This window comes from Lampris incognitus, chromosome 17, assembly GCF_029633865.1.
Source record: "Lampris incognitus isolate fLamInc1 chromosome 17, fLamInc1.hap2, whole genome shotgun sequence".
In the NCBI taxonomy this organism is placed as follows: domain Eukaryota; kingdom Metazoa; phylum Chordata; class Actinopteri; order Lampriformes; family Lampridae; genus Lampris; species Lampris incognitus.
This window is the reverse complement of record NC_079227.1, coordinates 29,152,200-29,166,939: the sequence shown is the minus strand read 5'-3', so window position 1 is coordinate 29,166,939 and position 14,740 is coordinate 29,152,200. Positions and strand designations below refer to the sequence as shown.

General features: G+C 44.7%; 1 protein-coding gene across 1 annotated transcript in view; it reads right to left on the bottom strand.

Annotated features, from left to right (window-relative positions):
* The window catches only part of uts2r2 (urotensin-2 receptor 2), a 36,723-nt gene that overhangs the window by 18,412 nt on the left and 3,571 nt on the right, over positions 1 to 14,740 (bottom strand). The window contains exons 3-8 of the mRNA XM_056297203.1: positions 13,634 to 13,709; positions 13,457 to 13,499; positions 12,673 to 12,737; positions 11,757 to 11,813; positions 10,227 to 10,380; positions 4,991 to 5,114 (exon numbers count right to left, since the gene is read on the bottom strand). Coding sequence (XP_056153178.1) covers positions 4,991 to 5,114; positions 10,227 to 10,380; positions 11,757 to 11,813; positions 12,673 to 12,737; positions 13,457 to 13,499; positions 13,634 to 13,709 — 519 coding nt within the window. The remainder of the gene's footprint in view (positions 1 to 4,990; positions 5,115 to 10,226; positions 10,381 to 11,756; positions 11,814 to 12,672; positions 12,738 to 13,456; positions 13,500 to 13,633; positions 13,710 to 14,740) is intronic.

The following is a 14,740-nucleotide window of genomic DNA, read 5'->3' as shown; positions in this document are numbered from 1 at the left end:
GAAGATGATGGCCCCTAGACTTTTTGCTCTGCTCATACACACTGACCTAAGTCATACATACATGATCAGCAGTAAACAGTAAGCGCATCCCAGTAAGCAGTAAACAGTAAGCGCTGACTGTGCCATTGCTTTCCTATAGGGAGAGCAGTGGCGCCCAACTAGGCAGAAGCGCTACCCTTGGCATGGCGCACCACTCAATATTGCCACTGAGCCCTGTGCTCAAAGTTAAAATTATTTCAAATTTGACCTTGGCTGCCCCTGACCTTTCAAAGTGCAACCAATTAAATAACAGCTGTGTGGGACGTAGCCAGAAGTGACACATGCAAGCAGGGGAGGTAGAGACTGACGGAAGGAAAGCTTCCTCAAATTCTACAACAAAATATTAAAAACATACCGTGATCTCGGCAAGAAAAGTAATGCATAGCAAAATGTCAGCAGTCAGATGCAGCTACTGGCTTTGCCTCTGCACCAAGTGTCACCACTATGCTCTGTGCCCTACCTCGCGGTGAGTGAAGAGCAAATTTCTTATCATCTGAAATCGCCTTAACGTCCTTAATTATTACATATGTGAAGGGTTTATTATGTGGGCGTATCTGCATTGAGCATCTAGCCAAACCTGTGCTATTTCACTGTTAATGCTGCAGGGAACTTTCAACAGTGCGTTTTCTCTCTTGATTTCGGCTGTGTTTTAAAGTGTACCATGTTTTCTCAATGTTCCGATCTGACTTATTTCCATGTGACATGGACTAACTGTGGAAAAGAATCTTCTCCATGAGGACAATAAAGTAAACAGAGTGAAATCTCACTCAGTGACTGTTACTTCTGGAATGAGAGACAAGTAGTGGTGAAAAACATATTTGACTGACAGTGCCAATGATGCCAGTGTGTGACATATCCTGCAAATAGTCAAAAATTCTCAGTCCGCTCTCCTTTTTTGTCTCCCCTTTCTTTGTTCTTGCAGTGTGAAGGGTAGTTTACTGAATGTGCACTGAAGGGCATAACGTTTGATGTGCCTTCTCAGAGACTCCTTTAAAAAAATGAAGGTCTGACAGCTCCACCTTACCACAAATTATTGTACTGTTTTGATATAATTACAGGTAGCTCACTAATGAATTATGTTTATGTGTAGCCCCATTTCATCACCGCTTCAGTTTTTCTTTTATTTCTTTTTTTTTCCTCAAATTTATTTCTGATTTTTCCCTTTTTCTCCCAATTTAGTGGCCAATTGATCTCTATTTTAGTTCAAACACCCACCCTCGTACTGCATGCGTTCGCCAACTGCATCTCTCCAGTTGGCAGTCTCGAAGGAGACGCCTCGCCACTTTCATGACAGGGCGAATCCAGGCCGAACCACTTCTTTTTCCAACACACACACACACACACACACAGACGCATTCATGTGACGAACAGAAGCCGACTCTGCCCCCCTCAAGAAGACAGCGTTTCCAATTATTGCTGCTTAATTGAGTCCGGCCATAGTCGGGTCTGACGAGACCGGGGCGCAAACCCCGGTCCCCAGTGGGCAACTGCATCAACACAAAGCCGATGCTTAGACTGGTACACCACCGCGGACTCCTTTCTTTTAATGCAAATCTGTGTGTACTCTGCAAGTAAACCATAGCTATTTGAGCAATATGAACTCAAAGCACGCCACTGCCATCCAACTCGCATACCTCTGTAATGCATAACCCTCCCATCAAAATCACACATTATGAATGGAGCTTTAATATTTCTTTAATGAGGTTTTTAACTCAGAGAACACAAAGGAGACGAGTGAGTGCTCTACGCCGACAAGCTGCTGTTCTCTGTGTGTAAATAGGGCTTGCTCCTGCCGTGCCTCGCCTTGCTGTAAAGAACACCCACATGCTCACATAAGGCACACACATTGTCGATGCACCACACGTTCAATTTATGGATTCCTCCCACACAGTAATAATTAATTACGAGGAGAGATTAATCGCACGGTGCATATAAAGTCCTTGGGGAGCTGTGGATGAAGCTCTTTGGTGCATAAGAGTACCGATTATCAGATGTTGGACTTTCAAGGTGGAAGACTGGAGGGTGAGTATTAAACTACCAATACAACAGTACATTATTCATTATTTACTACTGTAGGGATGACTAGCATTTTAAAATATGTATCTGTGCCTCATAAGCAGCCCTCACAAGTATTTTGGTTGATTTCTGTATAGGCCAAGCATTTTGACTACTGGATCCTTCTGTGTGTGTGCTTCTCACACATCGAAAGCTGGAAGAATACACCGTCCATTGTCATACATCGCTGGACAGCGCAAACTCGCATAGATCGATGTCATTTAGTGGATTTAGGATTACTAGCATATTCTCGTCAGATGAACAATCCAAGGTCCAAATGGGACCCTGACCCATAAATCAATGTACACACACATACATATGCGCAGATTGACATCCCCTGCTGAGGAAGGTTTATCCTCGAGCACAGATCTGAGAGTACCGTGTGATGGTACGGCTCAACTGACCGATACATTAACCTCCTGATTGCCAGGGATCAATCTACATGTACGACCTCGATGTGCGTGTCCTGTACACCTGCAGCAGAGCAGCCTGCCAAAGGAAAGCTGGTGGTTTTACAACACCGGTATAGTTAGAAGTCATCCATCTACTCAGCAGTTAACCCTGTGTTGGCCCACCTGACCAGCAGCTGTCCTTTTTGCTATTGTCTGCCATTACCCGCCTCATCTGTATCGCCCCTCCTCAGCTGTATCCATCTATCCCACAGGCCTTTCTGCTCGTTATCCGTCTCCCAGCCATTTTCAATCACTGGCTTTTCCTATCAGTCCTTTCCCTTTTGCACATGTCTCACCATATCCTCTATTAGCCCTCGGTCACTCTCTCTCACTCTTCCTCACCTTGTCTTTCTCCCATCTTCACCTACTCCTTTTTTCCTAAAACACCTGAGTTTTATCTCCTCCTGTTTGCACCCACCCACACATCAACACAAATGTGTGTGCCTGTGCGCGCGCGCACAGGCACACACACACACACACACACACACACACACACACACACACACACACACACACACACACACACACACACACACACACACACACACACACACACGCGCGTTCAGAGTCTTGGACCTCCCAGAGTGCAGAGGCCTAATTTTATTTTTGGGGTTATCATAACACCTCATTCACTCCTGTCACCTGTGACGGCTGTTGTTATTTCTGTGAGCAACTCATCTGCCAAAATGAGAGGGGTTGAATCCCGAAAGAGTCAAAATGTGTCATTCAGCTACTCAGGATGCCACTCCAAACGTTTCTGGATGAAGTCAGGTTTACATTTTAGTCTAAAAAAAAACAAAAAAAGGATTTATGAATTATGCATGGTGCCTCACTCCATCTCTGGCTTGCTACATCTCTCAACACAAACATGTTGGACGGCAGCAATCACAGCGGCCTCGCTGACAGCTTTGTCAGATCCTGTACCCCTCTCCAACTCCACTGAACAACCCAAATCGTTCAGGGAGAACTTGAAAGACCTCCTCCATTCTTTCTTTCTATCCTTTCCACCCTTCATTTTTGTCTCCATCTTTACACTTCTTCGCTTTATTTTGATTTAGATGCAAAAAGGGTGCACTGGCTTGTGAGTCACCCCACCAGGCTGCGGCAGCTTCGCCCTTTTTCCCATTGGTTGCACAGCAGTAAATTTGACTTCCGCAATGATGCTGGACGGATGAGGGCATTCACAAGTGCTCGCCACGTGAGACCAGCCACCACTTTTCGTCATTACCATATGTCCTTCAGCGGACGTAGCTCACCGCTCCCTCTCACTCGGTAACGCCGCTATAGATTGCATCACTGCCGTTGCTTTACCGACTGTACCGGGAGACAGGCTTGTTCACAATAGGCAAGTGTGTGTGTGTGTGTGTGTGGGGGGGGGGGGTCCGGATGGAGAGGTGGTGAAATAAGAGGGAAAATAGGAAAAGGTGAAGGGAGCAGGTTTAGAGGTGTGTGTGGGTGGGTGGAGGGTGGGGGGCACCAGTCAAGCTGCTTCACCCGAGTCATTGCCTGATTAAAGCCGCTGGATGGTTAGCTAAGCTGGCAGGAGATGATAGACAATAGGGTGAGATAAAAAGAATGACAGGACAGAATAGAGGAAAGAAAAAGAAAACAGAGAGGAGAAAGAGAGACAAAGAGAGAGAGAGACAAGATGATGCAAAGAGAAAATCAGAGTGAAAGAGAACAGCACAGAGGGAGGAGGGCTGCTGCTGTCAGGTGGGATAGAGGAGACAGACAGACTCACCCATCCTCAGAAAACACTTGCCACATTGAAGATACGTACTAAGCCTTCATAGAGCTGAATTTGACCCAGAGAAAAGCAGGCAGAAAGCACAGACGGGAAACACCATACCCACACAAAGGGAGACTGATGCTACCATCAAATACACAGAATTTGTTTGCTGGGGCCTAAAGATACGACTCTACATGTGTTTATACAGAGATTTAACAGTATCGGTGTTATAATCTGACTGTAGAGAATGGTGTACACACAAGATCAGCAGTTTTCTCTAAGATACTGCTGATTCTGAACCTAACCTACAAGGTACCAAGAGCCAATTTATATGCGATTCTAATCTAAATGCAACTTCCGTGTGCAGCCAGACAAGGGTTTTTTGCTGGAGAATAAGCCACTTATATAGTCATGTTCCCAGTTCCTAACACGTAAACACACTCCAGAGAACTGAAATGAGCACAGAGTCTACAACACAGATGAGTGGGCGATTACAAATTCAGGCACAGCTGTGATAGCGAGCACTCCCGTCTGTCCCACATCTCTTACTTCAGGTTTTGTTAGGAGCTCATGAAAGGACCATGTGGCCGGCTGCCACTATGCATCACCACCACTGATACTCTGGACTCACAATGACCTGCCATATAGCGGGAAACTAACACTTAACGCTCCTCTGTGGAATACAGCATTCAGGTAAGCCTTCCGTAGCAGTTACCTGCACGTGGTTCCACCGTCCGATTACCATCAGCGTCCATAAAAATGAATCTCCCACCGGTGAAGTCGGAGCCATAGTCAGACAGGTATAAGAGAGAAGTGTAGTCAAAGGAGCCATAAGTCACCTAAGAGAGAGAGAGAGGGAGAGGAAAAGGCAGAGATAATGAATATCTGGGTTAAAACTAGTTCAACTAAAATGACATAAAGCATAATAATGGTGAAATCTCCTGAATGAAGGAACTTCTGGCCAAGTGAAGACAGAGATTTCCTTCAAACTGAAGCTATCAGCGGTAATTGTCGCTCATCAGACAAAATGGTTAGCCTGAAATATGGACTATATTTGCTAAAAATATTATGATACTAATGACCCAGTCAATGTGCCTGATCATGTGGATGATGATTCTTAGGTAATGAAATATTAGATTTGAAGAGACATGAGATTAGACCGAGACAGTCTACTAAATCAAACGGCAATGTGGGAACCGAGAGAAAATCAGCCTTGGTTGTCTTGTGACAAGGAGTCAAGCGGTGACTGTACAATGCTAGATGTTAATGGGAGGCATGGAGGACAAAGGTGACTGAAAGAAGAAGGGTAAGAGAAGATGAGAAATTTCTCCGGACTGTTTTCAGGGTTAATTTATTGTCTGACGTGATTTTGAACTGGTTTCCTAGAGGAGTGCGTAGAAACAGAAAGCTGATGTTAATACTTGTCCTTTTCAGCATCGTGACCTTCAACTGCTGCCAGCTGGATTACGATCCAAGTTTTAAGTGAGGTCTTGGAAAACATTCGATGCTCTAAGAGCAGAAAGGCCTGATGTTAACATCCCTGTAAGGTTGTCTGCTCGAGCCTCAACTTGTCGCACTGGCTACAACAGAAAATGAACTACATCAATAAAAGTCTTGCTCTGGTACAGAAGCTGTATCACAATGAAAATTAACATAACGGCAGCAAAGTGTGCTGGGAATATTTCCAAAGATTTATCAGCAGCACGAAGAAGCCAAAGTCATGAGGTCCAGTAATTTCAAAGAGGCCTCCACATCTAAAATTCTGTTTCATTACGTTGGCCAAGATTATTTCGCGGGACAAGGATACCTCTGCTATCGCAGTACCATGACACTATACGAGCAACATGATCGATGAGGAGAAAATCCATCATCCAAAGATGTCGGAGGCCATTTACATTTAAATGAAGGTTGGGTTTGCCAATTAGCCCCACAATGGCAGCGGCGACAGATGGAAGAGGTGTGGGTCTAATCTTTACAGCTGTTGCGTGGCAGGAGGGGAGGATGAAGGGACAGAAACGAGTACAGCTGAGGAACACACACACGGAAGATAGGCCGCGAAACACCAGAGACCAAACACTTGCAAACAAGGTTTGTTCCGAGAATTGCAAGGGTAAGACAAATGGAAACTGCTGGGATTTTATAGTCTCCCCCACATTCACATAGAAAGAGAAACGGATGAATATTGTCACGGACGGAGGAGTCCGGGTAGCGTAGCGATCTATTCCGTTGCCTACCAACACAGGGATCGTCGGTTCGAACCCCCATGTTACCTCCGGCTTGGTCAGGCATCCCTACAGACACAATTGTCCGTGTCTGCAGGTGGGAAGCCGGACGTGGGTATGTGTTCTGGTCGCTACACTAGCGCCTCCTCTGGTCGGTCGGAGCACCTGTTCGGGGGGAAGAGGGGGCTGGAGGGAATAGCACGATAGCGTGATCCTCCCACACGCTACATCCCCCTGGCGAAAGTCATCACTGTCAAGTGAAAAGAAGCGGCTGGCGACTCCACATGTATCAGAGGAGGCATGTGGTAGTCTGCAGCCCTCCCCGGATCGGCAGAGGGGCTGGAGCAGCGACTGGGACAGCTCGGAAGAGTGGGGTAATTGGCCGGATACAATTGGGAAGAAAACTTAAATATATATATATACTATATGTGTGTGTGTGTGTATATATATATATATTGTCACGGACACTTCGGCAGTCTTATGTAGCCGTGCTCACCATGTACAAAGTAAACTTTGTCTCTTTGATTTGAAAGTCTTTCAAACAGACTTCTGAAAAATTTAGCAGTTCCAAAAAAGAGAGAGACAGGGCTGAAGTGTCAAATTTAATTTGAGATGTTATGATTGGGTGTGATAGAAGTGATTCTCACATTTTATCAGATATCTGGCTAGACAACAGGGAAAAACACTTGCAGATCAAACAAACTACTGATCAGTAAGACACGTTTTAAGGTCGGACAAAACAAAGACTTATGAACTGCTATAAACAAAGTATTAGAATCCTTTTTTGATTTAAACCTTGCATAAAGGTTTCTTTTTTGTATACCCCTCTGAACTCAAAAAAGCTTTTAAATATTTTAAAGTATTTTGATGATGACAAAGAACAAAAGAAAAAGATTAAAAGCAGTAAGAGGAACACAATGGCTAATAAATATTTATACAATGAACACTGTTGTGAACCTGGAAAGATTATACTGAATAGTTGCAGAACTGCCTAGGTTATAGTCTTGTAGGTGACAAATACTAAAGTTAACAATTTACATATACTATTCCTTTATATATTTCATGTCGGACTATTTAGTATGTCACTTAGTACTAGTACAAAAATCTCAGCTACAAAGCTAGGAACTCAATCAAGATCCTGCAGTTGTATGAGGTATAAACTGGAAAAGACAAAGACGTGGGGGTAGGATTCAAGTTTGGGGTAGGATTCTAGGGGATACAACTTAAAGATGAAATCTGTGAATTTTCCTCATAAAAAATTGTTATTTCATCCCTCTGGACCATGGATTCAGGTTAGATAATACTAACTGGTATCTTTACCCAGGTTTCAGACATGCCATATACATCACTGCTGACATTCTTGACCAGGTGGGACGAATACCGTGGTAGTGGCAAACACAATGGCTGATATACCTTATTTGTAGTTCGCGCTACCAGAGTGAGGGACAGATAAGGGAAATCATGAATTTTAGCTATAAAAGAAAAAAAAGAAAAAAAACACTATATGGCCAAAAATGTGTGGACATCCCTTCCAATGAGTGGATTTGGCTATTTCAGCAGCATCCATTGCTGGTAGATGCATAAAATCAAGCACACGGCCATGCAGTCTATACAGACAAACATTGGCAGTAGAATGGGTCGCACTGAAGAGCTTAGTGATTTTCAATGTGGCAGTGTCATAGGATGCCACCTTTCCAACAAGTAAGTTCATCAAATTTCTGCCTTGCTAGATCTGTGCCAGTCAACTGTTAATTGCTGTTCTTGTGAAGTGGAAACATCTAGGAGAAACAACAGCTCAGCCGTGAAGCAGCAGGACACACAAGACCACAGAATAGGACCACCAAGTACTGATGCACATAAAAATCATCTGTCCTTAGTTCAGTACTCACTACCGAGTTCCAAACTGCTTCTGGAAGCAACATCAGTACAAGAACTGTTCATCGGGAGTTTCATGAAATGGGTTTCCACAGCCGAGCAGCCATATACAAGCCTATGATCACCATGCACAATGCCCAATGTTGGCTGGAGTGGTGTAAAGCTTCTTCTCCTGGATTGCCACCTTCTTGTGGTGGAGAAGCTGGTGTGTATCAATGATCCCAAGAGCAATACCGCCCGGAGCTTGGCTTCTGGTAGGGTCACCTAAGGCGGATAGGTCAAGGGGGAGGTTCCAGATGAAGCGCAATCCAACAAAGACCTCAATGACAGAACTGGCGTAAGACAATGCCAGTGAAGGCGGATGAAGGCTGCAACAGAGGGTGGTCCCCAGTCGTCTTGGTTCTCCGTGCCATTGGAATCTGGCCAACTCCTGCCAAGGACCGTGTGGTGGCTGCAGCCACATCAGCCTCTCCACGTAAAAAGCTGTCATGCGCAGGCATCCTCCAACAAGGATACCCACAAGGACCTAGGAGGAGGATAGTCATACTCAACCCTGAGTGACTTCCGATGATGATGATGGTGGTGTAATGCACACTGCCATTGGACTCCAGAGCAGTGTAAACGCGTTCTCTGGAGTGATGAATAATGCTTCACTACCTGGCAGTCTGTAGGACCAATATCTAGGTTTGGTAGATGCCAGGAGAACACTACCTATCCGAATGCAAGGCGCAAACTGTAAAGTTTGGTTTGGTGGAGGAGGAATAATGGTCTGGGGTTGCTTTTCATAGTTTGTGCCGGGTCCCTTAGTTCCAGAGTGAAAGGACTTTTTAATGCTACAGCATACAATAACATTCTAGAGAATTGTATGTTTCCAACTTTGTGCCAATAGTTTGGGGAAGGCCCTTTCCTGTTTCAGACAATGCCCCCTGCACAAAGTGAGGTCCATAAAGACATGTCAAAGAAAGTTGAATCAGTTCATCTGGACACAACGTTTATTGAGAGAAATGTTTCATCACTCATCTGAGTGACCTCTTCAGTCTCAACTGACTGCAGGCATCCCCACCCTTATGAAATACAGTGGCATAACGACTGAAAACAACGATTGGTTTCATATGCAAATTGCCATGAGCATTAACTACAGTTTCAATGGCAATGTGTACTACTCACAGAGGATTTGGAGACTGAAGAGATCACTCAGATGAGTGATGAAATGTTTCTCTCAATAAACGTTGTGTCCAGTTGAACTGATTCAACTTCCTTTGATTTTCTTACCTGGATTATTGAGCGTGCATAAAGTCCATAAAGACATGGTTTGCCGAGTTTGGTGTGGAAGCACTTGACTGGTCTGCACAGAGTCCTGACCTCAACACCATCCAACACCTTTGGGATGAACTGGAACACCAGCTGTGAGCCAGGCCTTCTCCCTTATATCAGTGACCAACCTCACTAATGCTCTTGAGGCTGAATGGGAGCAAATCCCTGCAGTCATGATCCAAAATCTAGTGGAAAGCCTTCCCAGAAGACTGGGGACTGTTATAGTAGCAAGGGGGGGCAACTCCATATTGAAGCCCATGGTTTTGGATTGAGATAATCAACAAGCACATACGGTGAGCGTGATGTTCGGGTGTCCACAAACGTTTGGCCATGTAGTGTAGCTACATAAAATGTACTGAACAGGCTGTGCTTTACCTTTGGGAGAAAAAGCTATTTGGAATTAAATACGCTGTGAGGTGTCATGATAACACCCAGGACTGGAGCACTTTGATCAATGCTTTTTGAAGGGGATGACGCCTTGGACTTATCTAGTCCAAGGTCTGGGGAGCTATGGCTCTGTATTGTGCATGCATGTGTTACCTTATCTATGTGGGGATGCCAGTACTCGTCATGCTGAGTCTTGGCCACAGTGCTGTTGATTCTGGAGAAGAATGTGGGCTTTGTAAGGTACATCAGAGATGGGTCCAAGCCAAACGTCTTGGCAATCACTGCCTGGATGCGGCCCCGCACATCCCTAATTGATGAGGGGAAAAAAGGAAAGAAAACATATCCAGGGAGAGGGAGATCTGTCAGATTTGGAGACTGGTTTCGACACACTGTGTCTGGATTAGATAAACTACACAGGGCTCCAGACTAACATTTTATATTGGTTGCATTGGTGTGCCTAACTTTTTCATTTAGGTGCACCAGCACATAATTTAGGTGCACCCAAAATTTTTCACCATGCCTTTGGTGACACGGTGATGCATTTTAAGCATTACCTTTTTTTGTCAGTTCCCATACACATTGGTAATTTCTTTCAGAACAGGGGACAGGTGTAACGGGCACCGCAGCATTTTTCTCGACGAAAAAATAATCAATAGTTCTCTTCATTTTTTATTGTTTTAAAGGTTGTGATGTCGCTTGAGGAGTACAGGGCACCCACATTCCGGGAGGACCCGCCCTACTCTGCCCCTGATTGGCTAGTACTCGTTGCCTTCGTTGGTTAGATTGGTTAGGTTTAGGCATGAGGAGTGAGATGGCTGGGGTAAGAATACCAGGGTCAAAGCCAATCAGAGGAAGAGTAGGATGCAGTAGGACATCTTCGCAGAATGCAGGTGGGGAAAAATAACACTTCACACACACACACACACACACACACACACACACACACACATACACTTGCCAAGTTTCAGGCATACTGGTGCGACCAATGAAAATGTGTAGTCACACTTGGAAGATTTGTTTTTGTCGCATGTACAGTCAAAATGGTCGCACCCTGGAGCCCTGCTAAATGACTAAAGGAGATATGAATAGAGCTGACAAATTATAACGTTGTGATACACACTGAGTAGCTTTAAGAGCAAGATTTTAGTGGAAAATACCGCAAGAGGACATCTTAAGACTCTGCGATTACTTGCATTAATTACACAGCATTATTTTGTCTCGAAGATAAATTCCATCATAAAATTCCTCCCCCGAATCACTATTTCTTGCTGGTAGGTATGTGTTGCCCTTTCCTGTTGCCATAACAGGCGACTGGTTCGTTACAGCCTTCCCTGTGCTGGGCCTTTTCAGAGGAATTCTTTTTTCTGCTACTCTTTCGAGTTAACCTTTATGTGCTACTGTTTTCTACAATTATCTTTTCTCAAAATAACAGGTGTACAGTATCACATACTTGGTGGGTGCAGGTAAATATAAGGGCTGTCTTTCAAATGCAATATTTTTTTTCTATAAAGAATCAATCTTAACACTCCAATTATCTTGTAAAAAGTACCTTTGTTTTAATATTGCTATATTTGGCTATCAACCATTTTGTAAGCGCTGCTGTTGCGTCCAGATACTGGATATCTCATTTTGAGCCAAACAGCTACAGTTGGAAATGATTTTTAATGAAGGCCCACTAGTCACCTGTAGAGCTGGAAATCCTCTTTAGTGAACACCTCCTTGATCTGATCCCCGAAATACCTTGAGCCACATCCACGACACACAGTCACAAGCACAGCCAGTCACAGACACATCGCCACACACACACACACACACATACACACACACACACACACAGTCAGAGGCAGAGGGGGAGAAAACAGAACTATTACCATACGTTATTCATTCTGAACACATCCCAGTTCATGATTACCCAAGTGGGCACGCCATCCAGCCGTCCAAACATGATAGTTAGGAAACATCTGACTGCTCCGCATCAGTGAGCCCCAAACGGAAGGAGAGACAATGTCAACAGCTCACGTTGATCCAGCCACCGACATTCTGAAATGCATGTTTAACCCCTGCCCAAACATACCGAGAGAGACGAGGAAAGACAAGAGGGAGTAAATGGAAGCAACAGCGTGCAAATGTTTAAGACAATGAGGTGTAGACACAGACAGACATATATATATATATATATACACACATCTGTCCATTATTCAAACTGCTTATCCTGCTCTCAGGGTCGCGGGGATGCTGGAGCCTATCCCAGCAGTCAGAGAGAGAGAGAGAGACAGACAGACAGACAGACAAGAGAGAGAGAGAGAGCGCGCGAGACAGACAGACAGGGTGAGAGAGAGAATGCAAATAAAGTGGGACAACACTGACAATGATGTGATGAATGGGAATCACGTGGGTCACTGATCTCGGAGACAACAGCTCACAAAAACCAGCGTCGGCAATGGATAAATATAATGTATTCTTTGTCATATATACACACATTCACAGGCATTTTGTTTTTTGCACTATGTATGAAAAACAACAACTCAAGCACAGATAGAAAAAAGATGGAGTACTTGAGATGCTGAAGGAAAGGAGCGTTAAAGTTGCACTTGCCCACCTGTAGATGTTGACAAACTGTCTTCCCATCGATAGCGCACCAGAGTGCAGGTCCAGGATGGAGGCCTGCAGGGGTCAAATTAGGAAGACAAATTGCCACAGATAACATAACAGACTGAAAATTAACACAACAAAGCAAATGAATGTCAATTTGATTTCTGTACACACATAGTGGTATTCCACAGACCCCTGTCATTTGGTTATTATTGTTTCAAGCTGGTCTGCTTGTTTTAGCCAATACTTGTTTTTTGCTTGACAACTGACCTGAGTCAACCTTCTGCTGTTTACAAGCCAGCAAATTAGTTAATTTCTTAAAATTTCCTGTCACTCCCCTCCCTTTACCCGAGTGTCTTAACACTCCATAAACAATTCCTTTACTGGCTGCAGAGGAGACCGACTGGGAGTAGATTACAGCCTTAAGGCCAGTCTGAGGTCAACCAAACAGTCGTGGACAAGAGTATTACACCCTTATTTGTATGCCACAGAGGTTCGCAAAGATAATATCTGCTATGTAGTAATAAGCTGCCCTCTAGTGCCAACAGAAGGTACATGCAGGTGGGAGTCGGTTGAGCAATGCTGACTAAAGGATGACGTCAATACGAAACACTAACTGAATCCATCAAGATGGTTAAGTTTTGTTTTTTCTAACTAGCCGTTTTCTTAGATAAATATAGCATCTTCTATCTATCTTAAGAGTGTGTAATCTTCCTTCATCCCTTCTGCGCACTCCATCTCCACACATCTTTATTCTAGCAGTGATGAAGACCATCAGAGGATATGCTTACCCCGCCTTCTGAACCAGCCAGTGATAGCCCTCTTTCTGCCAACCTATATAACAGAGACACAAGGTGTTCAAAGTAACTCATTAGTATTACATTAAAGGAACAGAGCGAAAGGGAAAATGGGATGCGGAGGGGAAAGATGGTGGGGGCGGGCATCGGAGTTAACATGGTTCTGTTTACCTCCTGAGAACTGCAGCTTCCTCCATGGACACCGCGGCGTCTGTCACAGCACGGCCGCACTTCTGAGGGGTGCATCCTGGTTAGGAGATGAGAGGACACTTAAGGATTAGATAGGTGATAAAACACACGCGGTGGGGTTTAAATCCTACACCACTGGCACCAGTGTGTATCCTAGAGCTGTTCATATTCTCTTTTTCTATTATCGCTGAATGCTCAGAAATTAAACCTGTCATAAAAAACATTTTTTTTAAAATACACTGGGGCATCTGGGTAGCATAGCTGTCAAGTCAGGTCAAGTCAACTTTATTTGTATAGCCCAATATCACAAATTACAAATTTGCCTCAAGGGGCTTTACAGCAACACAACATCCTGTACCGATGTAACCCAGATATCTTACTTTGTTCACCACATTTAGTGCCTGGCCTGCCAAGAAGAATGAAGGAAATTTTGCTTCTGATCCTCCTTGGTTTTAGCGATCATGACAACACTCTTTTTTGAGTTAAATGTAATGTCATGCTGTACACCATAACTTGAGCAGACTCTGAGCAGTTGCTGTAAGCCAGCGCTACAAGGAGACAGGACGACTAAGTCCTCAGCATACATCAGATGGTTAATAAGACTATCCCCCACCATACAGCCAGTCTACTCCATTGCCTACCAACACGGGGATCACCGGTTCGAATCCCTTGTGTTACCTCCGGCTTGGTCGGGCGTCCCTACAGACACAATTGGCCGTGTCTGTGGGTGGAAAGCCGGATGTGGGTATGTGTCCTGGTCGCTGCACTAGCGCCTCCTCTGGTCGGTCAGGACACCTGTTTGGGGGGAGGAGGAACTGGGGGGAATGGCATGATTCTCCCATGCGCTACATCCCCCTGGTGAAACTCCTCACTGTCAGATGAGGAGTTTCATGTGGCGACTCCACATGTATCGGAGGAGGCATGTGGTAGTCTGCAGCCCTCCCCGGATTGGTAGAGGGGGGTGGAGCAGCAACTGGGACAGCTCAGAGAGCGGGGTGATTGGCCAGGTACAATTGGGGGGGGGGGGTTTAAAAAATATATAAATACACTGGTAATAAACTTCTATGTAGGGGAACCGTGATGCATAGC